This window comes from Podarcis liolepis, assembly GCF_965112155.1.
Source record: "Podarcis liolepis genome assembly, chromosome: 11".
NCBI classification, from domain to species: domain Eukaryota; kingdom Metazoa; phylum Chordata; class Lepidosauria; order Squamata; family Lacertidae; genus Podarcis; species Podarcis liolepis.
In genome coordinates, this window is record NC_139565.1 from 34,621,504 (window position 1) to 34,640,567 (window position 19,064).

General features: G+C 40.5%; 1 protein-coding gene across 5 annotated transcripts in view; it reads right to left on the reverse strand.

The window, feature by feature from the left end:
- RASGRF2 (Ras protein specific guanine nucleotide releasing factor 2) overlaps nucleotides 1-19,064 on the reverse strand; it is a 93,950-nt gene that overhangs the window by 42,593 nt on the left and 32,293 nt on the right. For all 5 annotated transcript variants that reach the window (XR_014517056.1, XM_083465185.1, XM_083465183.1 and 2 more), the window contains exons 4-11: nucleotides 18,416-18,505; nucleotides 17,138-17,391; nucleotides 16,421-16,500; nucleotides 15,858-16,051; nucleotides 12,728-12,837; nucleotides 11,512-11,630; nucleotides 1,006-1,166; nucleotides 59-125 (exon numbers count right to left, since the gene is read on the reverse strand). Coding sequence is in view for 4 of the 5 variants with exons in the window: in XM_083465185.1 (XP_083321311.1) it covers nucleotides 59-125; nucleotides 1,006-1,166; nucleotides 11,512-11,630; nucleotides 12,728-12,837; nucleotides 15,858-16,051; nucleotides 16,421-16,500; nucleotides 17,138-17,391; nucleotides 18,416-18,505 (1,075 nt within the window). In the remaining variant the exon portion in view is untranslated. The remainder of the gene's footprint in view (nucleotides 1-58; nucleotides 126-1,005; nucleotides 1,167-11,511; nucleotides 11,631-12,727; nucleotides 12,838-15,857; nucleotides 16,052-16,420; nucleotides 16,501-17,137; nucleotides 17,392-18,415; nucleotides 18,506-19,064) is intronic.

A 19,064-nucleotide genomic window follows, 5' to 3' on the forward strand; every position in this document is an offset into this window, starting at 1 on the left:
AATACACTAATGTTTGTGTAAACATTATAATTATATTAAACAGTTTGATATAACTTACAGTCATCATCATTCGTATCAGCCTCCTCAATTAGTGTGCATTCTATTAACGAGAGAACACCTCCTGCCTAGGGATATAAATAATACCTTTTTCAGGAATCTATTTTATCCTCTCTCCCCCACTTAAAATTATGCAAAATTATGCAATTTAATGTTACACAGTATCCAAGAAAGGATTGTTCCAATAGCTGAACACACTTGCAAAAATCAAGAACATTATTAATTCCAAAAAAAACGAAGATAAATTTAAGCTGCATGTGTTCCTTTTTCCAATTAAAATAATTCTGCAGTGTATTAACCAACAGCAAATAAAATCAATTTTACTGATAGGATTAATGGCATGGCACACTCATTCATACCAGCCTAGCAACTCCATGGGAGAAATATGTGAATATAATAAATAAGGTATCCGAATCCCAAACAGAAAAACAGATTAATGCAGACCTATTTTTTTCAGATTTGAATACATTACAGTTTCAATGCATGTAGGGGAATAATTCAAGAAAATATTTCACTGTAAAGTTATACTGGAAGGCTATATCATTGGAAACGGCATTATATATATAGAGGGCCAGTCCAACCTTGAGCCACGTTAAGCCATGCAACCAGCTGGCTGATGAAGGCGTGCAATGGATGGTGTGTCCCTTGCAATAAAATCCTGTAACATTTCCGTGACCAGATTTCAATTTCAAGTACAATTAGTTTAGAAAAGCTAACACTCTGTTCAAATTATAAGTTTTCCCATACTGAGATACCGTTTCCAGGCAATTCTTGTGCATTGCCTCAGTGGCTCAATTTACTGAAATACATAAAATCCTTCATGTCCTAAATTAAACTACCATGCAGTAATGAAATGTAACATGTAGTGAGAAACACCAGAATTAGGAACTTTATGCTCTACATTCCACCATGCTAAATGTAAATGACGTAGCTATGAAAACACTGTACCTTAAGTAGATGCAGCTTTCCTCCAGAGCTCCTTGTACAAATTAAAAAGTGTTTTGTAAATAAAAAACATTGTCTTTCTCCTTCTTTTTTCAAAGACAATGATCCCAGGCGAACTTTACTAAGTTTCCCCCTCTCAACGGAAGGTACTTGAATAAGAGTACCTAGTGATTACAAAAGCAAATGGTACATTGTAAATATAAGATTAATAAGTGGAATCCTTCATATTCTATACCTCATTGTCTATTTGATATTATGTATATCTCTCTTAGCACACCATGTGGGGCAAGTAGAGATGACCATCCTAATTACACTGGTTTCACTAAAGTAGGAGTAGCCAGTGTGGTGTTTTCTAGATGTTGTGGCCAGCTCCCATCTTTGTCCAGGCAGCATGGCCAGGAGTGAGGCATGATAGGACTTGTAGTGCAACAAACACTATAATGGGTTACCCTGCAGGAAAATGTTTGACTGTAATCCTGTGCATAGGCTGTTTAAGGCCAATGCACAGGACTGAAGTCAACGGAAGTTAAGCAACCTAACTGTAGAGGGCTACAGCATTTCAATTACACAAAAAGAATATCAACTGTAAGACACAATTCAGCAAACAATTTAAAAAAATTACTTCATTCATATTTCTTAATCACCCAATAACTAGACTCTCTGGGCAATAGCAAAACTCAATTTGCCTTTGCTATTCAAAATTACTTATTTTCTCTCAGGATAACAAAGTAACGTAATTCCAACCACTGATCTTAAAGCAACCACCGGTGGGACTGATTACTAAAAGTTTGTTTTATACATCTCTAAAACTTTTCCAGAAGAACAGAAACATTAAAATAATAATAAAATAATAAGATAAAATAATGACAAAACATTGATAATGGAAGTTCCTCCCATTACATGTCAGACAGATGCCGTCTCTACTGTTTGTTTTTTGTTTTTGATGCCTACTGAAGTCTGTTTTTCAACAAGTCTTGTAAATGGATTTATTTTTTTTATCTCATTCTGTGGACTTGTCCTCATCAGAGGTTACTGTGTGTTTGCTGCTGTTAACCTTCTCCTTTTTATTTGTGTAGTCCATATGACATTACCCTCAGACAACACCAGTCTTTATGCTTTTCCCCTGTAGATTTGGATTTACCCAATAACAGGGATCATCTGATAAATTGGGGAAAATTGCAGTCCAAACTGCTCCACTGATGGTTGCAGACTATTTGCTGCTCTCCTTTCTGTGTTCACTACTTCCTCAATGCTTTAATGCTGTGATCTTAACTATTTCTGGTGCACTCCTGAACAAATGATTTTTTCCTTTATTTTGATCCCTCAGATTTGCACAGAACCGGAAAACAATACAAGCAAACCACATTAAACAGAAATCTGAAAAGTGTGTGCTGAGAATTTACAATTGCTTTCCCTTCCTTTCCAGCCTGCAAGCAAAGGTGCATCAGGAGCTTGGCAATGTTTGGCACAGTAGCATCAACAAATTTGCTGGCAGATACATAAAAGGTAAAGGGACCCCCTGACCATTAGGTCCAGATGTGACCGACTCTGGGGTTACAGCACTCATCTCGCTTTATTGGCCAAAGGAGCCGGCGTACAGCTTCCCAGTCATGTGGCCAGCATGACTAAGCCGCTTCTGGTGAACCAGAGCAGTGCACGGAAATGCCGTTTACCTTCCCGCCGGAGCGGTACCTATTTATCTACTTGCACTTTGACGTGCTTTCGAACTGCTAGGTTGGCAGGAGCAGGGACCGAGCAACGGGAGCTCACCCCGTCGCAGGGATTCGAACTGCCGACCTTCTGATCGGCAAGTCCTAGGCTCTGTGGTTTAACCCACAGCGCCACCCGCGTTCCTATGGCAGATACGGGTACATAGTAATGTTTAATTGTTTTAAATCATTGCTTTTTTAAATATAAGTTTTCAGTTGTTTAGCTGAAAGCCACCTTGAGTCAGAGAAAAGGTAGGATATACCATAATACCATATACCATATACCAAAGAAAAGGTAGGATATACCATAATATTAATAATATTTGCATGTATCAGAACTTTTCCCACTTTACATCTTGCACCTCCTAAAAAGCTGCTCCTGAAGGGCATGAGAGCCTCTGGCAAGAAAAGCTGAAGCAGGAAACCAAAGGGAAAATCCATTCACTTTAAGTGGAATCATTTTCAGCTCTCACACAGGGCAGTCTGGATTATATTATATATATTTTTAATTCTGCTTTCATAATGCAATGAAATTTTTTAAAAACAATCAAGCAGGATGGAGTGTGGTATAGTTCCTAGTAAATATGCAACACAGATCTTTTGGCATCCAAGTTATTCTCCCCATTTTTATGCAAAGAAGTGGCATTTAAATCTTACTTCAATACTGGTGACGGAGCAGCTTTCTATGCCACACCTGAGGCCAGCAAGCTAGTTTTAGGGGGTGCAGGAGACACAGATGAGTTTTAGGGGGTGCAGGAGACACAGATGCTGCTCCCTGCATTCCCACATTTGCTTAATGGTAGGACTGGGGCCTGAACAGATTCTTTTTTGCTATAGCTATTGGAATAAAAATAATTTAACCATAATGTCTTCAAGTAGAGGGATAAAATACAAAGAAGAGTGACAGTTTGATTATATAATGGGATAAGTAGGTTTGTCATGGAGGCAGCCATTCTGTCAAAACAGGTACATTCTGAAAAGCTGAAAAGGCTTGTGGTGGGGTAGGACCACTGCAGCATCATTCTGTTGAGAACCGCTGATCGAGGACTGCTGCTTTTCAGGTTGGGTCTTAAAAGGTTTTCCATTTTAAAGGAGCCATTTGATGAAACATCAGCCACTGTAATAGCTGAAAGGCAGCTTAGCCTGCATGACAGCAGCAATTATATTGCAATATTGAGACACAGGGAAAAAAACAACAACAGTGGGATGAGAAACCTTACTTCCATTGTCCAGAACCCTGAAAATATGTGCCCAAGATGTGTTATTTTAGTTCAAATGGACAATAACAGCCACCAAACAGTCTCCACATTGTACCAGAACAATTTTTTACTTATTTACGGCACTGATATATAGGTACAGTGGTACCTCGGGTTACATATGCTTCAGGTTACAGACGCTTCAGGTTACAGACTCCGCTAACCCATAAATAGTACCTCGGGTTAAGAAATTTGCTTCAGGATGAGAACAGAAATTGCGCAGTGGCGAAGCGGCAGCAGTGGGAGGCTTCATTAGCTAAAGAATTAAGTATGTAACCAGAGGTACCACTGTATAGGCCTAGCAGATTGCTGTTGCTAATACAACCATCAGATTGCCACTTGGGGCCCAGATTTCTCCTGGGTCACTCCTACCAGTCAAGGGGGGGGTGACTTTCTGATCCCATCCTTTCTCTTACAGTGCTTGTGCCTTATGCAACGCTTCTCCATAATATTGGGAGTCTCTCTAAAACATGGTGGGAGGAAGTGGTGCCCAACTGGAAAAGGTTGCTTCCCCTCCGAATAATTTTATTCATGATGTGTAATTTGCATTACTGTTTTTAATTTACAAGCCAACTGGAAGTGTATGTGTGTGTATGTGTGTATGTGTGTGTGTATATATATATATATATATATATATATATATATATATATATATATGCAGGTTTTGGTGTCTTCGGGTGTCTTCCCGTGTAAGAGTTGGGGTGTCTAGGCGACGTTTCGACGAGGTCTCACTCGTCATCTTCAGGCTGGTGCTTTCGGCTTCTTGTTACTGGAACAGAGCAGGATCTCAGTGTTTGAGTTCCTATAAATACTGTTGAGGGGTGTGGTGTATAGCCTCCAACGTTCTGGGCAGAGAGGAAGTTCCCAGGTTAGTGTGCCTTTTCTTCTTTTGTTCATTAATTACTTGAGGGATATCTTGAGTGATTTCTTGAGTGATATTCTGAGTACCACTTAGGAGGGTCATTAGGTGTGGATTAGTTGCTAAAGCTTTCGTGTCTTGACCTCTTGAGCTTGTGAAGAGTTTTTCTGAGAAGATGGCTGTACTGCACTTAGTTGTGCTCTGGCTTGGCTTCGTGTATAGGGGCGAGCTGTGGTTTTGTGCCCTGTGCCAGCCAGATCTGTGTAGGGATTGCAGGGGGGTGCCGCATCCGGAGGTGCCACTATGGTTTGGCTACTGGATGGTGTCTGTAATTTATCTGTGGAGAGGGTCTGGGTTTGGGTCTGGTGTGGTTGATTGGAGATGGCGTTCTGTGTGCCTCTGGTTCTGGTGTCGGTTTTTGTGGGGAGGGCTAATTTCCAGATGTCTGGCAGGCGGGACGTGTCGTCACGCTTGTTCATGTTGTGAGGGTGTTTCTCTATCTCGATGGCTTCCATGATTATTCTCTTGTGGTGATGTTCCATGTTAAAGAGCAATTTGGAATCTGCAAAATTAATTTCGTGTCCTGTTTCTTTCATGTGTTGGAAAAGAGAGGAAGTTTTTTCTTCTTTTTTGACGGCATTCTTGTGTTCTGCGATACGTGCATTTATTCGTCTGTTTGTTTGTCCAATGTACGTGGCTGGGCAGACTTTGCAGGGTATTTCATAGACCCCTTGGTTTTCTAACTGGATTTTATCTTTGGGGTTTCTGAGGATATTGGCTATTTTTTGGTTGGTGCAAAAGGCTGTTTTGATATTGTGTTTATGGAGGATTTTGCTAATTTTATCTGTAGTGCCCTTGATATAAGGAAGGAGGGCCATGCCATTGTTTTCTTCTGTGTCTTGGTTTTTTGGGGGTGTTTCTTTTTGGATTAGCTTCGTAACCCTGTTTTGCTGGTATCCGTTGGCGATTAACACATTTGAGAGATTCTGTAACTCAGTTGTCAAGTGGTCTTTGTCAGCCAGGCGTTTGGTTCTGGAGATGAGAGTCTTGGCTACCAAACGCCTGGCTGACAAAGACCACTTGACAACTGAGTTACAGAATCTCTCAAATGTGTTAATCGCCAACGGATACCAGCAAAACAGGGTTACGAAGCTAATCCAAAAAGAAACACCCCCCAAAAACCAAGACACAGAAGAAAACAATGGCATGGCCCTCCTTCCTTATATCAAGGGCACTACAGATAAAATTAGCAAAATCCTCCATAAACACAATATCAAAACAGCCTTTTGCACCAACCAAAAAATAGCCAATATCCTCAGAAACCCCAAAGATAAAATCCAGTTAGAAAACCAAGGGGTCTATGAAATACCCTGCAAAGTCTGCCCAGCCACGTACATTGGACAAACAAACAGACGAATAAATGCACGTATCGCAGAACACAAGAATGCCGTCAAAAAAAGAAGAAAAAACTTCCTCTCTTTTCCAACACATGAAAGAAACAGGACACGAAATTAATTTTGCAGATTCCAAATTGCTCTTTAACATGGAACATCACCACAAGAGAATAATCATGGAAGCCATCGAGATAGAGAAACACCCTCACAACATGAACAAGCGTGACGACACGTCCCGCCTGCCAGACATCTGGAAATTAGCCCTCCCCACAAAAACCGACACCAGAACCAGAGGCACACAGAACGCCATCTCCAATCAACCACACCAGACCCAAACCCAGACCCTCTCCACAGATAAATTACAGACACCATCCAGTAGCCAAACCATAGTGGCACCTCCGGATGCGGCACCCCCCTGCAATCCCTACACAGATCTGGCTGGCACAGGGCACAAAACCACAGCTCGCCCCTATACACGAAGCCAAGCCAGAGCACAACTAAGTGCAGTACAGCCATCTTCTCAGAAAAACTCTTCACAAGCTCAAGAGGTCAAGACACGAAAGCTTTAGCAACTAATCCACACCTAATGACCCTCCTAAGTGGTACTCAGAATATCACTCAAGAAATCACTCAAGATATCCCTCAAGTAATTAATGAACAAAAGAAGAAAAGGCACACTAACCTGGGAACTTCCTCTCTGCCCAGAACGTTGGAGGCTATACACCACACCCCTCAACAGTATTTATAGGAACTCAAACACTGAGATCCTGCTCTGTTCCAGTAACAAGAAGCCGAAAGCACCAGCCTGAAGATGACGAGTGAGACCTCGTCGAAACGTCGCCTAGACACCCCAACTCTTACACGGGAAGACACCCGAAGACACCAAAACCTGCATTCCTGTACCCGTGAAAATCTACGAAAGCATATATATATATATATATATATATATATATATATATATATATATATATATTGCAAAGGTACAATAACGATCTTCCAAACAAATAATTAAAACCCCCCACAAAGGACTTAAAAATGTGAAGAGACCTTAAATTCCCATAGCAGAAGTTTAAACCGAGGTCCATCTAATCTTAGGCCCAAAACTATATAAAGGTAAAGGACCCGTGGACGGTTAAGTCCCGTCAAAGGCGACTATGGGGTTGAGGCACTCATCTCGCTTTCAGGCCAAGGGAGCCGGGGTTTGTCCACAGACAGCTTTCTGGGTCATGTGGCCAGCATGACTAAAGCGCTTCCGGCGCAACGGAACACAGTGACAGAAACCAGAGTGCACGGAAACACAATTTACCTTTCCGCCACAGTGGTACCTATTTATCTACTTGCACTGGCGTGCTTTCAAACAGCTAGATAGGCAGGAGCTGGGACAGAGCAATGGGAGTGCACTTCGTCGTGGGGATTCGAACTGCTGACCTTCCAATCGGCAAGCCCAAGAGGCTCAGTGGTTTAGACCAAAGCGCCACCCGTGACCCTAAACTATATCCATTAACTCAGATGAACCTGCAGAAGCATGTTTTTAAACGTATTTACTGGAAAGTTCATTCATACCCCTTGCATCCAAATTGTCTTAACTCAGGAGGGAAAACAGCTTTCTCTAGTATTGGGACTGAGAGCTTGAAAGAAATCAAAACAAGTTTTGAACAAAGAGTACTGTAACAGGTGATTTTTCTAAAGTAGCTGTTAAGTGATTTTTTCCACATTTTTTTAATAACATTGTCCAGAGCCCTGAAAATATGTGCCTTTGAGAATGCAATATTTCATTTTATAATAATAAAAAGGTACTATTAAAAATGTTGTTATACTATAGTTTATTAATTCACAGATTTTTAGGTAGACACACAATGCAGAATCAGATATTACTGAGGCATTAAGGCTCAATTCCTTTACATACATATGAGGAAGTAAGTGCCTAAAGATGATGGATATTGCAAAAAGCACTTACCAATGCAGGGCTCCAAGTGACCCACAACCAATGGATTCATCATATGTGCATCAGCCCCTATGCATGCAAAATTTACATGCCAATGTTGTTTCTTTCTAAGCCAAGGGTCACTGGCTCACAAAGGCTAAACACTCAGGCTAACTCAATCAAATAAGAACGCTTTAAGCATGATATCAGGTCACATGAGACTCTGTAAAGGTGAATGTGTTGTTTTTTAACGTGCCTAGAAGTTATTTTAAATCAAAATGTAAACCAAATGAATGCAGTGAAACTTGCTTCCAACTAAATATGCTTAACTACTTTACACACACACACACACACACACACGAGCAGAAAGGACTTCTAATTCCATCTTCCACGCCTCCTCTTAGCAGCATTCCATACACCCTCAAGATCTGTTTCAGGGGTTGCAGGAAGGTTGAGGAGGGGATGTCCCAGTGCATTAGCAGAAGTTCACTCATGCAATGTTGGATTCTGCACAATTTTGGCACAGATATGAACAGTTACTCAGTGATAATATTTTAATACACAGAAGTATAGGCGAATGGTATACTACATAGAGAATTTACAGCATAGAGAATTTACACACAACATAATAATTCCATTAGAATGGAGGTTGCTTTTTGTTTTGTTTTTACACTCTACTTACAACATGGAGTTAGTCATACAAGGAAATTCACACAAGGAAAGTAAAACTTTCTGGTCTTAGACATTTCAAGTATAATTTTACCAATACATTCAAAAATGGTGTGTTGCCATGAAAGTGAGAAGTTATAAGACCAGCAATGCAATGTCTAACAAGAAATATTTAAATTTATATAGTTGTACATTTTGCAGAACAAGAAATTTCTCAGACTGACCATACAAACCTATACTTATCTATTCTTTCTGTAAATTGCTTTGAGGTTTTATGACAATCAAGCAGTAATAAATCTTGTGAAATAAGTAAGATAAATACAGTGGTACCTCAGTTTAAGAACAGCCCTGTTTACGAACTATTTGGTTTACAAACTCCACAAAACCAGAAGTAGTGTCCCAGTTTGCAAACTCTGTCTAAGAACAGAAGCTGAATGGCGGAAGGGCACTGGCAGCGGGAGGCTTCATTAGGGAAAGCGCACCTCAGTTTAAGAACGGACTTCCGGAATGGATTAAGTTTGTAAACCGAGGTACCACTGTACGCTGAAGAAAGTCCCATTGATTTTAAGGAGGCTTTCTCCCTGGTACCTGTGTGTAGAATTGCAGCATAAGTGATCCAAAGGACCATCAAAAAGGGGTTGAGTTAGTGCCAGGTACACTGACTGTTAGTGCCAGTGCCAAGTCTTACACCTGTCACTTCCACAGCCATTTTAAATCCAGATCATTGGCAGATAAAGGTTTTCCTCTGATCAGTAGGGCATTAACAGCTGAGAGAACACTTTAAATTCCTAGGAAACCAGATGAGGTCTCTGTTGTTTGTTTTTGTATCATCTGTTCAGAGAGCTAAAAAGAGCACTTAAAATGCATAAGCATCAACTTCTGGATGTGTGCAATTCTTCCAGCCATCAATAATATTTATAACAAGATCAAGGATTTGCCATTTCTTTGTCATGTGTTGCTTTTTCAATATGACTTCCACAAGATGAGGATTTCAATCTGTGGCACTTTCAAAACTTCTGAAGCAGAGAATTGTTTTCAATCAGAACAGTGTGAAATTTTAAGATAAACACTGCCTGCTCTCTTTTTGAAAACAAGACCAAAAAAATGCAAGCTTCATTGAGTATATGACGCTTGCTCAGTGTGGTCGCTGGAAAACAGAGCTGAGCAAGTGGCTACAGACTTTCCTAATGGTGTTTTTCTACTGGTGTCAGTAGCTTCATTTCTCATTTTCTTCTTGGAAACTTTCATGGATCATAAACTGGGCCTGCAACAAAACACTGCAGGGCAAAATGCTGCTGCTGTCCAGGATTCCAGCCAACCAGCTTTCTAATATACTTTGTTCCATCCCCCATCCAACAGTCACTCAGCGTTTAATCCCTACTCATCATGTTCAGCTTCACTGGGCTGTCTTGAGGTTCCCCTTCCATCAAGTTGTTCGGGAAGGATTTGGCTTGTACTTCTGAAAACCTCTGGGTTCCCCCAGAACCTGCTGTTGAAATTTTGGCTACAGAAGAAGTGGTACTTGGGCAACTGAGGTTGATAAAAGTGTGTATTAGAGGTAAGGAAACTATGTCCCTCCAAGGTGAAATTAGATTCAGTTCACATGAATTCTCATGAGAATTTTTTAATCCATAAATGTGGAGAGCTGAATTTTAGACTGGTGAAAATGAGAAACTAAGAGAACCTAAATGGAATCCTTCCATCCCTATAACTGATACTGGGCCATGCTGGCTGCAGCTGATGGAACTGGAATCCAATAACATCTGGAAGGTGCCTGGTGTACATTGTATTGTATTCTGCTGTTTACACAGAGACTCACTACAAACTGAGTGGATGGGAGAACGGACTTTATTCTGCACAGAGTAACAAGCTTCTCCAGCCAGGCCCCACCTCTGAGTTAACTCTCCAGGAGCTGGCCTCCTGGGTCATAGGCACTTCTCTTAAAGGGAGCTTGTGCCAGATATTTAGTTGATAATGGATACCCTACATGTATGACTATGTTAACCTGCACTGCACATAGTTGTGTACCATAAATTCTGAGCTTCCACAAAAAGCCACAGCAGAGGTCTTCCAGAAGACACGCATGTCCCTGGGCATTTCAAGTATACCAGATCATGTAATACTCTCATAACTTTTCTCCTACTCTGGCTCTGGCACTGAAAAGACAATCTGAAGGGAAAATTTTTTATCAGACTGTATCATTTGGAGCTGTTCCTGAAGCACAGATGAAAAACGGAAACAAAAGACAGCTGTTTTCATTCCTCACAATCTCTCCACCATTTGACAAAGCTTCAAGTACTCCAAGTTTCTCTTGTGCTTTTGCCCGAATGTTGGCATCATCTGGGACTGCAACATCTATTGGCCAGGCAGACCTATTTTCCATGTTGCTGTAGATAATTTCTGGTCCACTGAAGACGATAGTCCGGTTATTGTGTATGTTACTTTCCCACGGGTGCTTTACTATTATTGTGCTGCTGTTTTTCATGACCCCTGGAAAAAAAACAGCATAGAGGTGGGGCTCAGCAGCAGCCCAAAACTGTGGGGTTAATATTCATGAATTGTATCTGGACAATCGCACACTTATGGTGCCAGCTATATATTGCACCCGTATTTTTCCCAATGATGCCAACATTAACTCTGGTTTTCAGCTATGCTCTCTTAATACTGTAGAAATGCATGCTAAAGAAAATGGTCTTACCTTGTCGTATAAAAGTCTGGCTGGTGTCCAATAATATATCACAACCCTCTACTATCATTCTTTCTATTGCCAGATTTTTCCGTATGTTTTCTGTGTCACTTACTTCATCATGCATCACTCTGTTGCAAAGAGAAAAGGGAATGTTCAGCTTCAAGAAATGAAGTGCATGCATAAAGCACATATAGCTTTCCCATACCTTATTACCTTCATCATGAGCAACTCTCTGCCAGGTCCCACCACCATGTGAGGCTAGCTAGGTGATGGCTAGAAAGTCTTTTTAGCACTGGAACCTGCATGTGAAATACTTTCTCCAAAGAAGCTTGCCTAGCGTCCTTTTAGGTAAAGGTAAAGGGAACCCTGACCATTAGGTCCAGTCGTGGCTGACTCTGGGGTTGCGGTGCTCATCTCGCTTTATTAGCCGAGGGAGCCGGCGTACAGCTTCTGGGTCATGTGGCCAGCATGACTCAGCTGCTTCTGGAGAACCAGAGCTGCGCACGGAAACGCCATTTACCTTCTCGCCAGAGTGGTACCTGTTTATCTAACTTGCACTTTGACGTGCTTTCGAACTGCTAGGTTGGCAGGAGCAGGGACCGAGCAATGGGAGCTCACCCCGTCCTGGGGATTCGAACCGTGGCCTTCTGATCGGCAAGCCCTAGGCTCTGTGGTTTAACCCACAGTGTGACCTGCGTCCTAGTGTCCTTTTAGCGCCACTCAAAGGTTTTTAAAATATAAATTTCCTTTGTACTGCAGCATGCTGTACACCTAGTTTGTTTTTCCAGGTTGGCATGTTTGGTTATGTTCCTGTGTTTTAGGTGGATTTATTCTTGAATTACTTATTATTATAGCATTATTCTCATAGGCAATGCTCTATTTCCACCATTGGAGGTAATATGCTTCTGAATGTCAGTTGCTGGGAATCACAAGTGGGGAGACTCAGACTATTTAAATTCGGCTCAAGACTAAAATAAAATAAAATAAAATAAAATAAAATAAAATAAACCCCTATCAATAATTTAGGTGCAACTATGCTTACACAATGCAATGCTGGCCTCTGAGTGGTCTCTTAAAAGTTAAATTCAGCTCTCTGGAGACACTGCATGTTTATTTTTGCTGTGCCCAAAGATACCATAATTCAATCTTTTGAAAATAACGCATTGATTTTGTAATCCACAGTTTCCGTTTTAGCCTCATATTTGTAGAACAAAAGGAGTCTCACCTTGAAAGCTCTTCTAGCTTAGATTTAGCAAATTCAAGGCTTTTTCTTTCTACGTGCTCATGCGGTGTGTGAGCCAGAAGTTCATGGAGGGTTATTATGTATCTAGGAATCTAAAGATGGGTGAAAGGGATTATCAGCAAGTTTATATTTAAAAGCACACTTGGTCTTGAAATAATAAAAAAAATGAACATTTAAAAAGAAATTGTTTTTTTAATTCTTTGCATTTATTTTCTTCTATCAGCATAAACTCACTCAACTAAAATATTTTCTACATTAAGAAGAAATCTTCAGGATAAATAAGTAACTTGAAAAACTAACAGTAGCCCCAATTCAGTGGCAGAGATTCTGTCTTCCAGATGTGCAGTGAATGGAGATGCACCCCATACTGTTCATCTAGGCCTCTTTAACTGCCAGGAAGTGAATGTGGATGCGTAGTCCCATCTATATCCATTCGTTTTTACACAGAATTAGTTGCCTGGATGTCAAACCGAATAGAGGCCTTCCTCTCCAGTTGTTCAACTAGTCCTAAATGTGTTTAACATGCAAAACAGATATGTCTATCATGAAGCCCATCAATCTCAGGCTACCAGAAAACTTTATCCCATGATAAAATGAAAATCCTAGTGTGGGTTTGTATAAGGCTGGCAAATAATGGCTGCATTTGGATCTAATGCTGAAAATTAAATCATGAAAACAAACCTCCGTGCACCTTGGGCTTGTACACTCTTTCCCTGCCCTCCTCGTGAGGAGGAGACTGGAAGCTTTCCTTTTAATTTCAGACTAACTGAAGTGCATCATATTTTCTGGACCTTAATCTGTGGTTAATCTGAACTATAATTTATGGAAACATGCCAGCTCCATAAGGTATTGCCTGAAGTTGCCTTGTTTCAGCAAAGTATAGTTAAGATTGACCACAGTTTGTCTGGATTTCAATGACACAACAAACCGCAGTTAATTTGAAATAGAAAAAAAAAAGCTTCCATCTCTTCCTTGGGGGCAAACTAGAGGAAGGGGAGGGGCAATAGATAAGACTAAAGCTTAGTGGAGTTCATTATTATACAGTGGAACCTCATTTGTCAAACATAATCTGTTCCGGAAGACCGTTTGACTTCCAAAATGTTCGACAACCGAGGCGAAATAGGCAGTCAGCAATTTCAGTGGAGAAAACTGAGACTCACCTGAGAAGCCGTTCAACTTCCGAGGTGTGTTTGAAAATGGAAGCTATTACTTGCAGGTTTTCAGCATTCGAAAACCGAAACATTTGGCATCCAAGATGCTCGAAAACTTCCGGCCAGTCAGATCACTGCTGCGTTTCCATGTGTGTGTGCAGCTACAAGATCAAGGTGCAAATGCAGTAGCAGAGCTGGTCCAGTGTGCCCACTGGTCCATTGGTTCTGTGCCAACCTTGCCGCCGCCTCATTTCTCTCTATCTTGGTATGCCACTGACCGGAGGTCAGGTGAGCCCCACAGCTCTGCCCCAACATCTGCTACTGCTTAAAGCTGACTAGGTAGCAAAGAAACCTAGATTCCTCCAAACTTAAAAGAAACACTTTAGTTCCCTGATTCTACACTTATTTCTGCAGGAAACCCAGCAGGCTCCTTCTCCCAGGCTAATTCCCTGTTCCTCCAAGAAGAGCCTGTCTTTGCACTTTATTTTTCTTTAGGTTTACAACAGTGACTGAAGACTTGTGTTTGCTGCTGCTCTCTGCTGCCAGGGTTTATTGGCAGAATGAGACAGTGAGCATGTCTAGTGCCTAGTTTCTAGGTGGATTCAGAGGTCTTGATGGGAGTTTTACACAAGCGTTGCATGTTTCAAAAAACCACCATGACTTGAATTTGCAGGAACCCCTTTTCTTCATTGTCAGAGTTCAGACTGCATGTGCTATAATTAAGAGAATTGAATTTATCTTGATAGCAGAAAATTTCATTTATCATACAACCACTGGGTATAGGAACAAATAATTAAAAAAACAAAAACAAAATGTCTTCAAAAGTATTACAAGCTCTTTTGAATTGTGACTGTAATATAAAAGGTTGTTATGCTCAAGACCCTTCCACCAGACAAACTATACAGTTATAGAGATGTTGTTTGTAGATGACACAGCCTTGACAGCCCACTCCAAGGAAGCTCTATGGAGACTCATCAACCATTTTGCCCAAGCCTGCATGGAGTTCAGCCTCACCATCAGCCTGACAAAGACCAACACTCTGGGTCAGGATGTTGTCAGCACTCCACAGACTTGAAGTAGTAGATGATTTTGTCTATCTGAGTTCCACCACAACAAGCAACCATTCCATCAAATCTGAGCTAGACAAGTGAACTGGCAAGGCAGGCATACCCCAAAGGTAAGGGAAAATGTGATGCTAACGACCAATACCAAGATGAAGGTCTATCAAGTGTGTGTTGAGTACTCTGCTTTATGGAAGTGAGTTGTAGGCAACTTACAACCACCAGGAGTGATGCCTCAATGCCTTTCCACATGTGCTGTGCCAGGACGATTTTGTGCATCACATGGAAGTACAGAGTCTCAAATAAAGATGTGCTTTCCCAAGTCCACATTCCCATCTTGCTCATAGTCCTGACTCAGCGACATCTACACTGGCTTTGTCACATACACAGAATGGAAGATGGCAAGTTTGCCAAAAGCTTCAGGTACCAGGCCTGCTGGCACACCAACTCTTGTGTTACAAAAATGTCTGCAAATGTGACATAAAGGCTGGTAACCTTAACCCCGCCATGTGGTTATAAGCCTTGCAGACGATCACAGTACCTGGAGACAAGACAGTCAGGTTGTCCACAGCAGTAACCATAGGAGGAATGACTGCTGGGAGAAGAAAAGAAACGCCATGGTGCACCTGTAGCAGCAAAACAGGACACCTTCTGTATTGGCCCAACTTGCAACAAAACACGTCTCTTCTGTATCAGCTTCTACAGCCACGGCAGGTGCTGTAACTCTCCAATGGTTTTACTTTACACACGAAGGCGCACTCTTCCTTTGCCTCTCAAGACAGATGGAGGCCAACAACAACCAACAACCAATCTGCTAGAGCAACAGCCATTAGTATTACTAACCAAGTGATATAAGTAGTGTTTATAACATGCCCAAAACCACTGTAACAACAAAAATACCTGAAACATGGGGTAAGTAAGGAATGTCTCGAGCATCCTGCCCTCGCAGGCAGGGTTGGCTTCATACTGCTTCAAAAGTTTGTCAAAATCTCTGTTCTGCTTGCAGTTTGCAAGGACCTGTAGACTATATTGATGATTCCGAACAAATTCTTGATAAATATTCAGCATTGGGAGCAGGATATCAAATAAATCAGCTATACAGAACAAAGAGAAAAGTAAATTGTTGCTGCCATCCACTTTTTTTCATAGGTCATATTTAGAAATAAAACAGAACATTAAGTGCAAATTATCTACATCCAGAACTGCAAAATCTGAAGTCCTAACAAGGAATAGTGTTACCACCTTTCCTCTCTTGACAGAAGTTGTATACTTTGAACAGTGGAACTGATATGCAGAGGCAATTTTTCAGCCGCTCTGCATATTGAAACATACTACACCTTCCTAAAATGGTTATATCTTCTGAAAAACACACTTGACATCTGCAAAAAAAGAGGATGCAATTGTTCCTAATATCCCCATATGGCCAAGCAAAAATAATTATGGCCCTAGTGAAGAGCACTTACCTAAAATTAAAGTAGGCCAGTTTGCTATTCTTGCTTTTAATCCTTGATGAAATATTTCATGAAGAAACATTATAGTCTCACTGCAAAGAAATAAAAGTTGAAACAATAAACAAAAGTTGGACTCTGTCATTATAAGATATTCTTTGAACATTACTGAATAAATAGCTATAGTTCAAAACATCTGGAAGAAGTGGGTTATAATTTTTTATCAAATAAACAAAAGTATGTTACTGGCTAACTTTTGGACCTCATCTATGTAGCATGATTTATTATTATTTTATTTTCGAGGGCGGGGAAATATTTTTTGCCTTCAAGAAGGCAAAAGATCTACACTTCTACCTGAATATTTTTTAAAAGAAAAAAAGAAAAAAAGCTGTGACTGAAATACTCTGAAGAAGAAAGTTGGGAAATTGCCAAAGCTGGATTTACTTCATTCCATCATAATGGAACAAGATTTACAAAATACATCAAATACTTGTTTTATCCAAGCCATGCTTATCTGCGAGTAAATCTCATTGAACTCAATTCTAAAGATGTACCTGATTGCACTGTGATTACATTCTACAGTACTGCTGCTTTATCTTTAATTTTATTGTATTTGTTTTATTTCTCTTTACCCGTTTTTTAAACTGCCCTTTGTATACATTCATATTTGAAGATGAAAGAGGTCTGGACATATTTTAAATAAACAAACAAACAAACAAACAAATGGGGTACCTGTTGAGGAATACACTACTGACGTCATCATGGCTAATTGGTGGTTTCTTTGAACTTGCAGCCATTCTTAACGGCCTTAGAAAACAATTCACAAGGATGTAAAGCTGATGTACGTATTCAGATTCAGCCTCAACCATGTTGAAAACGATCTGATTTCTCTTTCGCATACTTTCTGCATGTGGAGAACAAATGTAATCCTGGACAATTGTCTTCCATTTTCTTCTACACAACCAACCTCGCATAAAACTCTGAACCTGGTAATTCAACAAAAGAAGAACACACTCTTAATGACCTTTGAAATGTTTGTGTGTGTGTGTGTGTGTAACTTATTCTTGCACCTCTGCAATCTTCAGACATTGCTGTGAGCAGGGGAGTAAACTTTGTACACCTTTGTATGCTTATATGTAGATGGGTAGAACTCTCCTTCAATGTAATTGTAGGCAGGTGGGTAAAGCAGCACCATTAGAGCCGTGAAAAGGCCATGCAGAAGGAGAAGCCTAGCAGCAATGCTCATCAGCTGCACATCCACAAATTCCTTGGTGCTGATGGGTTAATTATGCTATTCCCACCCCAATGTACATCCGTTGGGAGGTGGGATCAGCCATTAATTATCATGCAGAGCTTAGGCTCCAATGAATACCGCCATCATTATCATGGGTGGGCAAGTGACCAGCCTGAGTACTAGCAGCAGTAGGCACAGAAGCAGTGCTGTGAGAGTTTCCATATGCCCCAGTTTGCTGTATGCTGGTGCCAGGCATGGTTGCCTTACACCAAGTCAAACCAATAGTCCTTTTAGTTCAGTACTGCCTATGATAACTCATTCCAGCAGCCCAGACAGCAGTACTTTCCAGCCCTACTTGGACTGAACCTGGGAATTTTTTGCATATGCAAAGCATTTACTTTTCCACTGAACTACAGTGTCAAATATAGAGCAATGCACACAAATCTGTGGACTGGGCTGGATGAAGTAAAATCATAAGGAAAAGAAATCTTAATTAAAGTGGCTTGAAAACACAATGGTCAGTAAACCTTTTTCAAGCAGTTTATACTGGGTAATGTGATATGCACTGTACATACACCTACCCCAATTCACCATTATCTGCCTGCTCAACTAAATAGTATACTTCAGATATTAGGTGATCTTGCTGCAGTTTTAAAATTCAACACATACTGAGCTGAATGGTAGAGTTTTACACTTAATAAATTATTTCTTCTAATTCAAAGAAGGGTGTGGACAAATTATTTTATAAACTCTTTTCCATTTAAACAGAAATTTACCTTTTTGATTTTCTTAATATCAGGATCTTCTTCTTCTTGGTTGCCTTGATAAGGTCGCATTCGTTCTTTTGTTTTGTTAAGAGCTACAATCTGTCAAAAGCAATAAAATAGGAAAAGGGTTTTCTACTCAGAATTCTCAGTTCCGGAATCTAACTTGAGACTTCAATACCCTTAATTTCCAGATCTTTGAGGCTTCTTAGACTTGCGTTACATAATCACCTACCTACTCTAGGGTAGGTTTGCACAACCTGTGATCTATGAAGCCCCACATACCGTAGCAGTCACCAGGACGTCTGTGGTCTCTGATTGCCTGAGAGTGTAAAAACAGGACTTAGCACTTAGCAGGCCACAACAGGTGGCTAGTAGGATGCATTTTAGCTTGGTGGATAAGAACATGTAAATTCCTGCTTTAGGGAAATGAAATATAATGCCATGCTATGCAAATTTAAAAAAAATAAATGGCAAAGACTAAAATAAAATTGCATTATTTTGTTGCAGTTTTAAAAGTCTGCATCATTAATGAAGATTACGGATGAAGTCAGGAAAATTATCAGGCAAGGAAATCTAAGTCTACATACTCAGTGGTGATTATTTCACAATTAACCTAAGGTTCAATTCATTCACATAATTTAAGGGTTGTTGTTTTTTT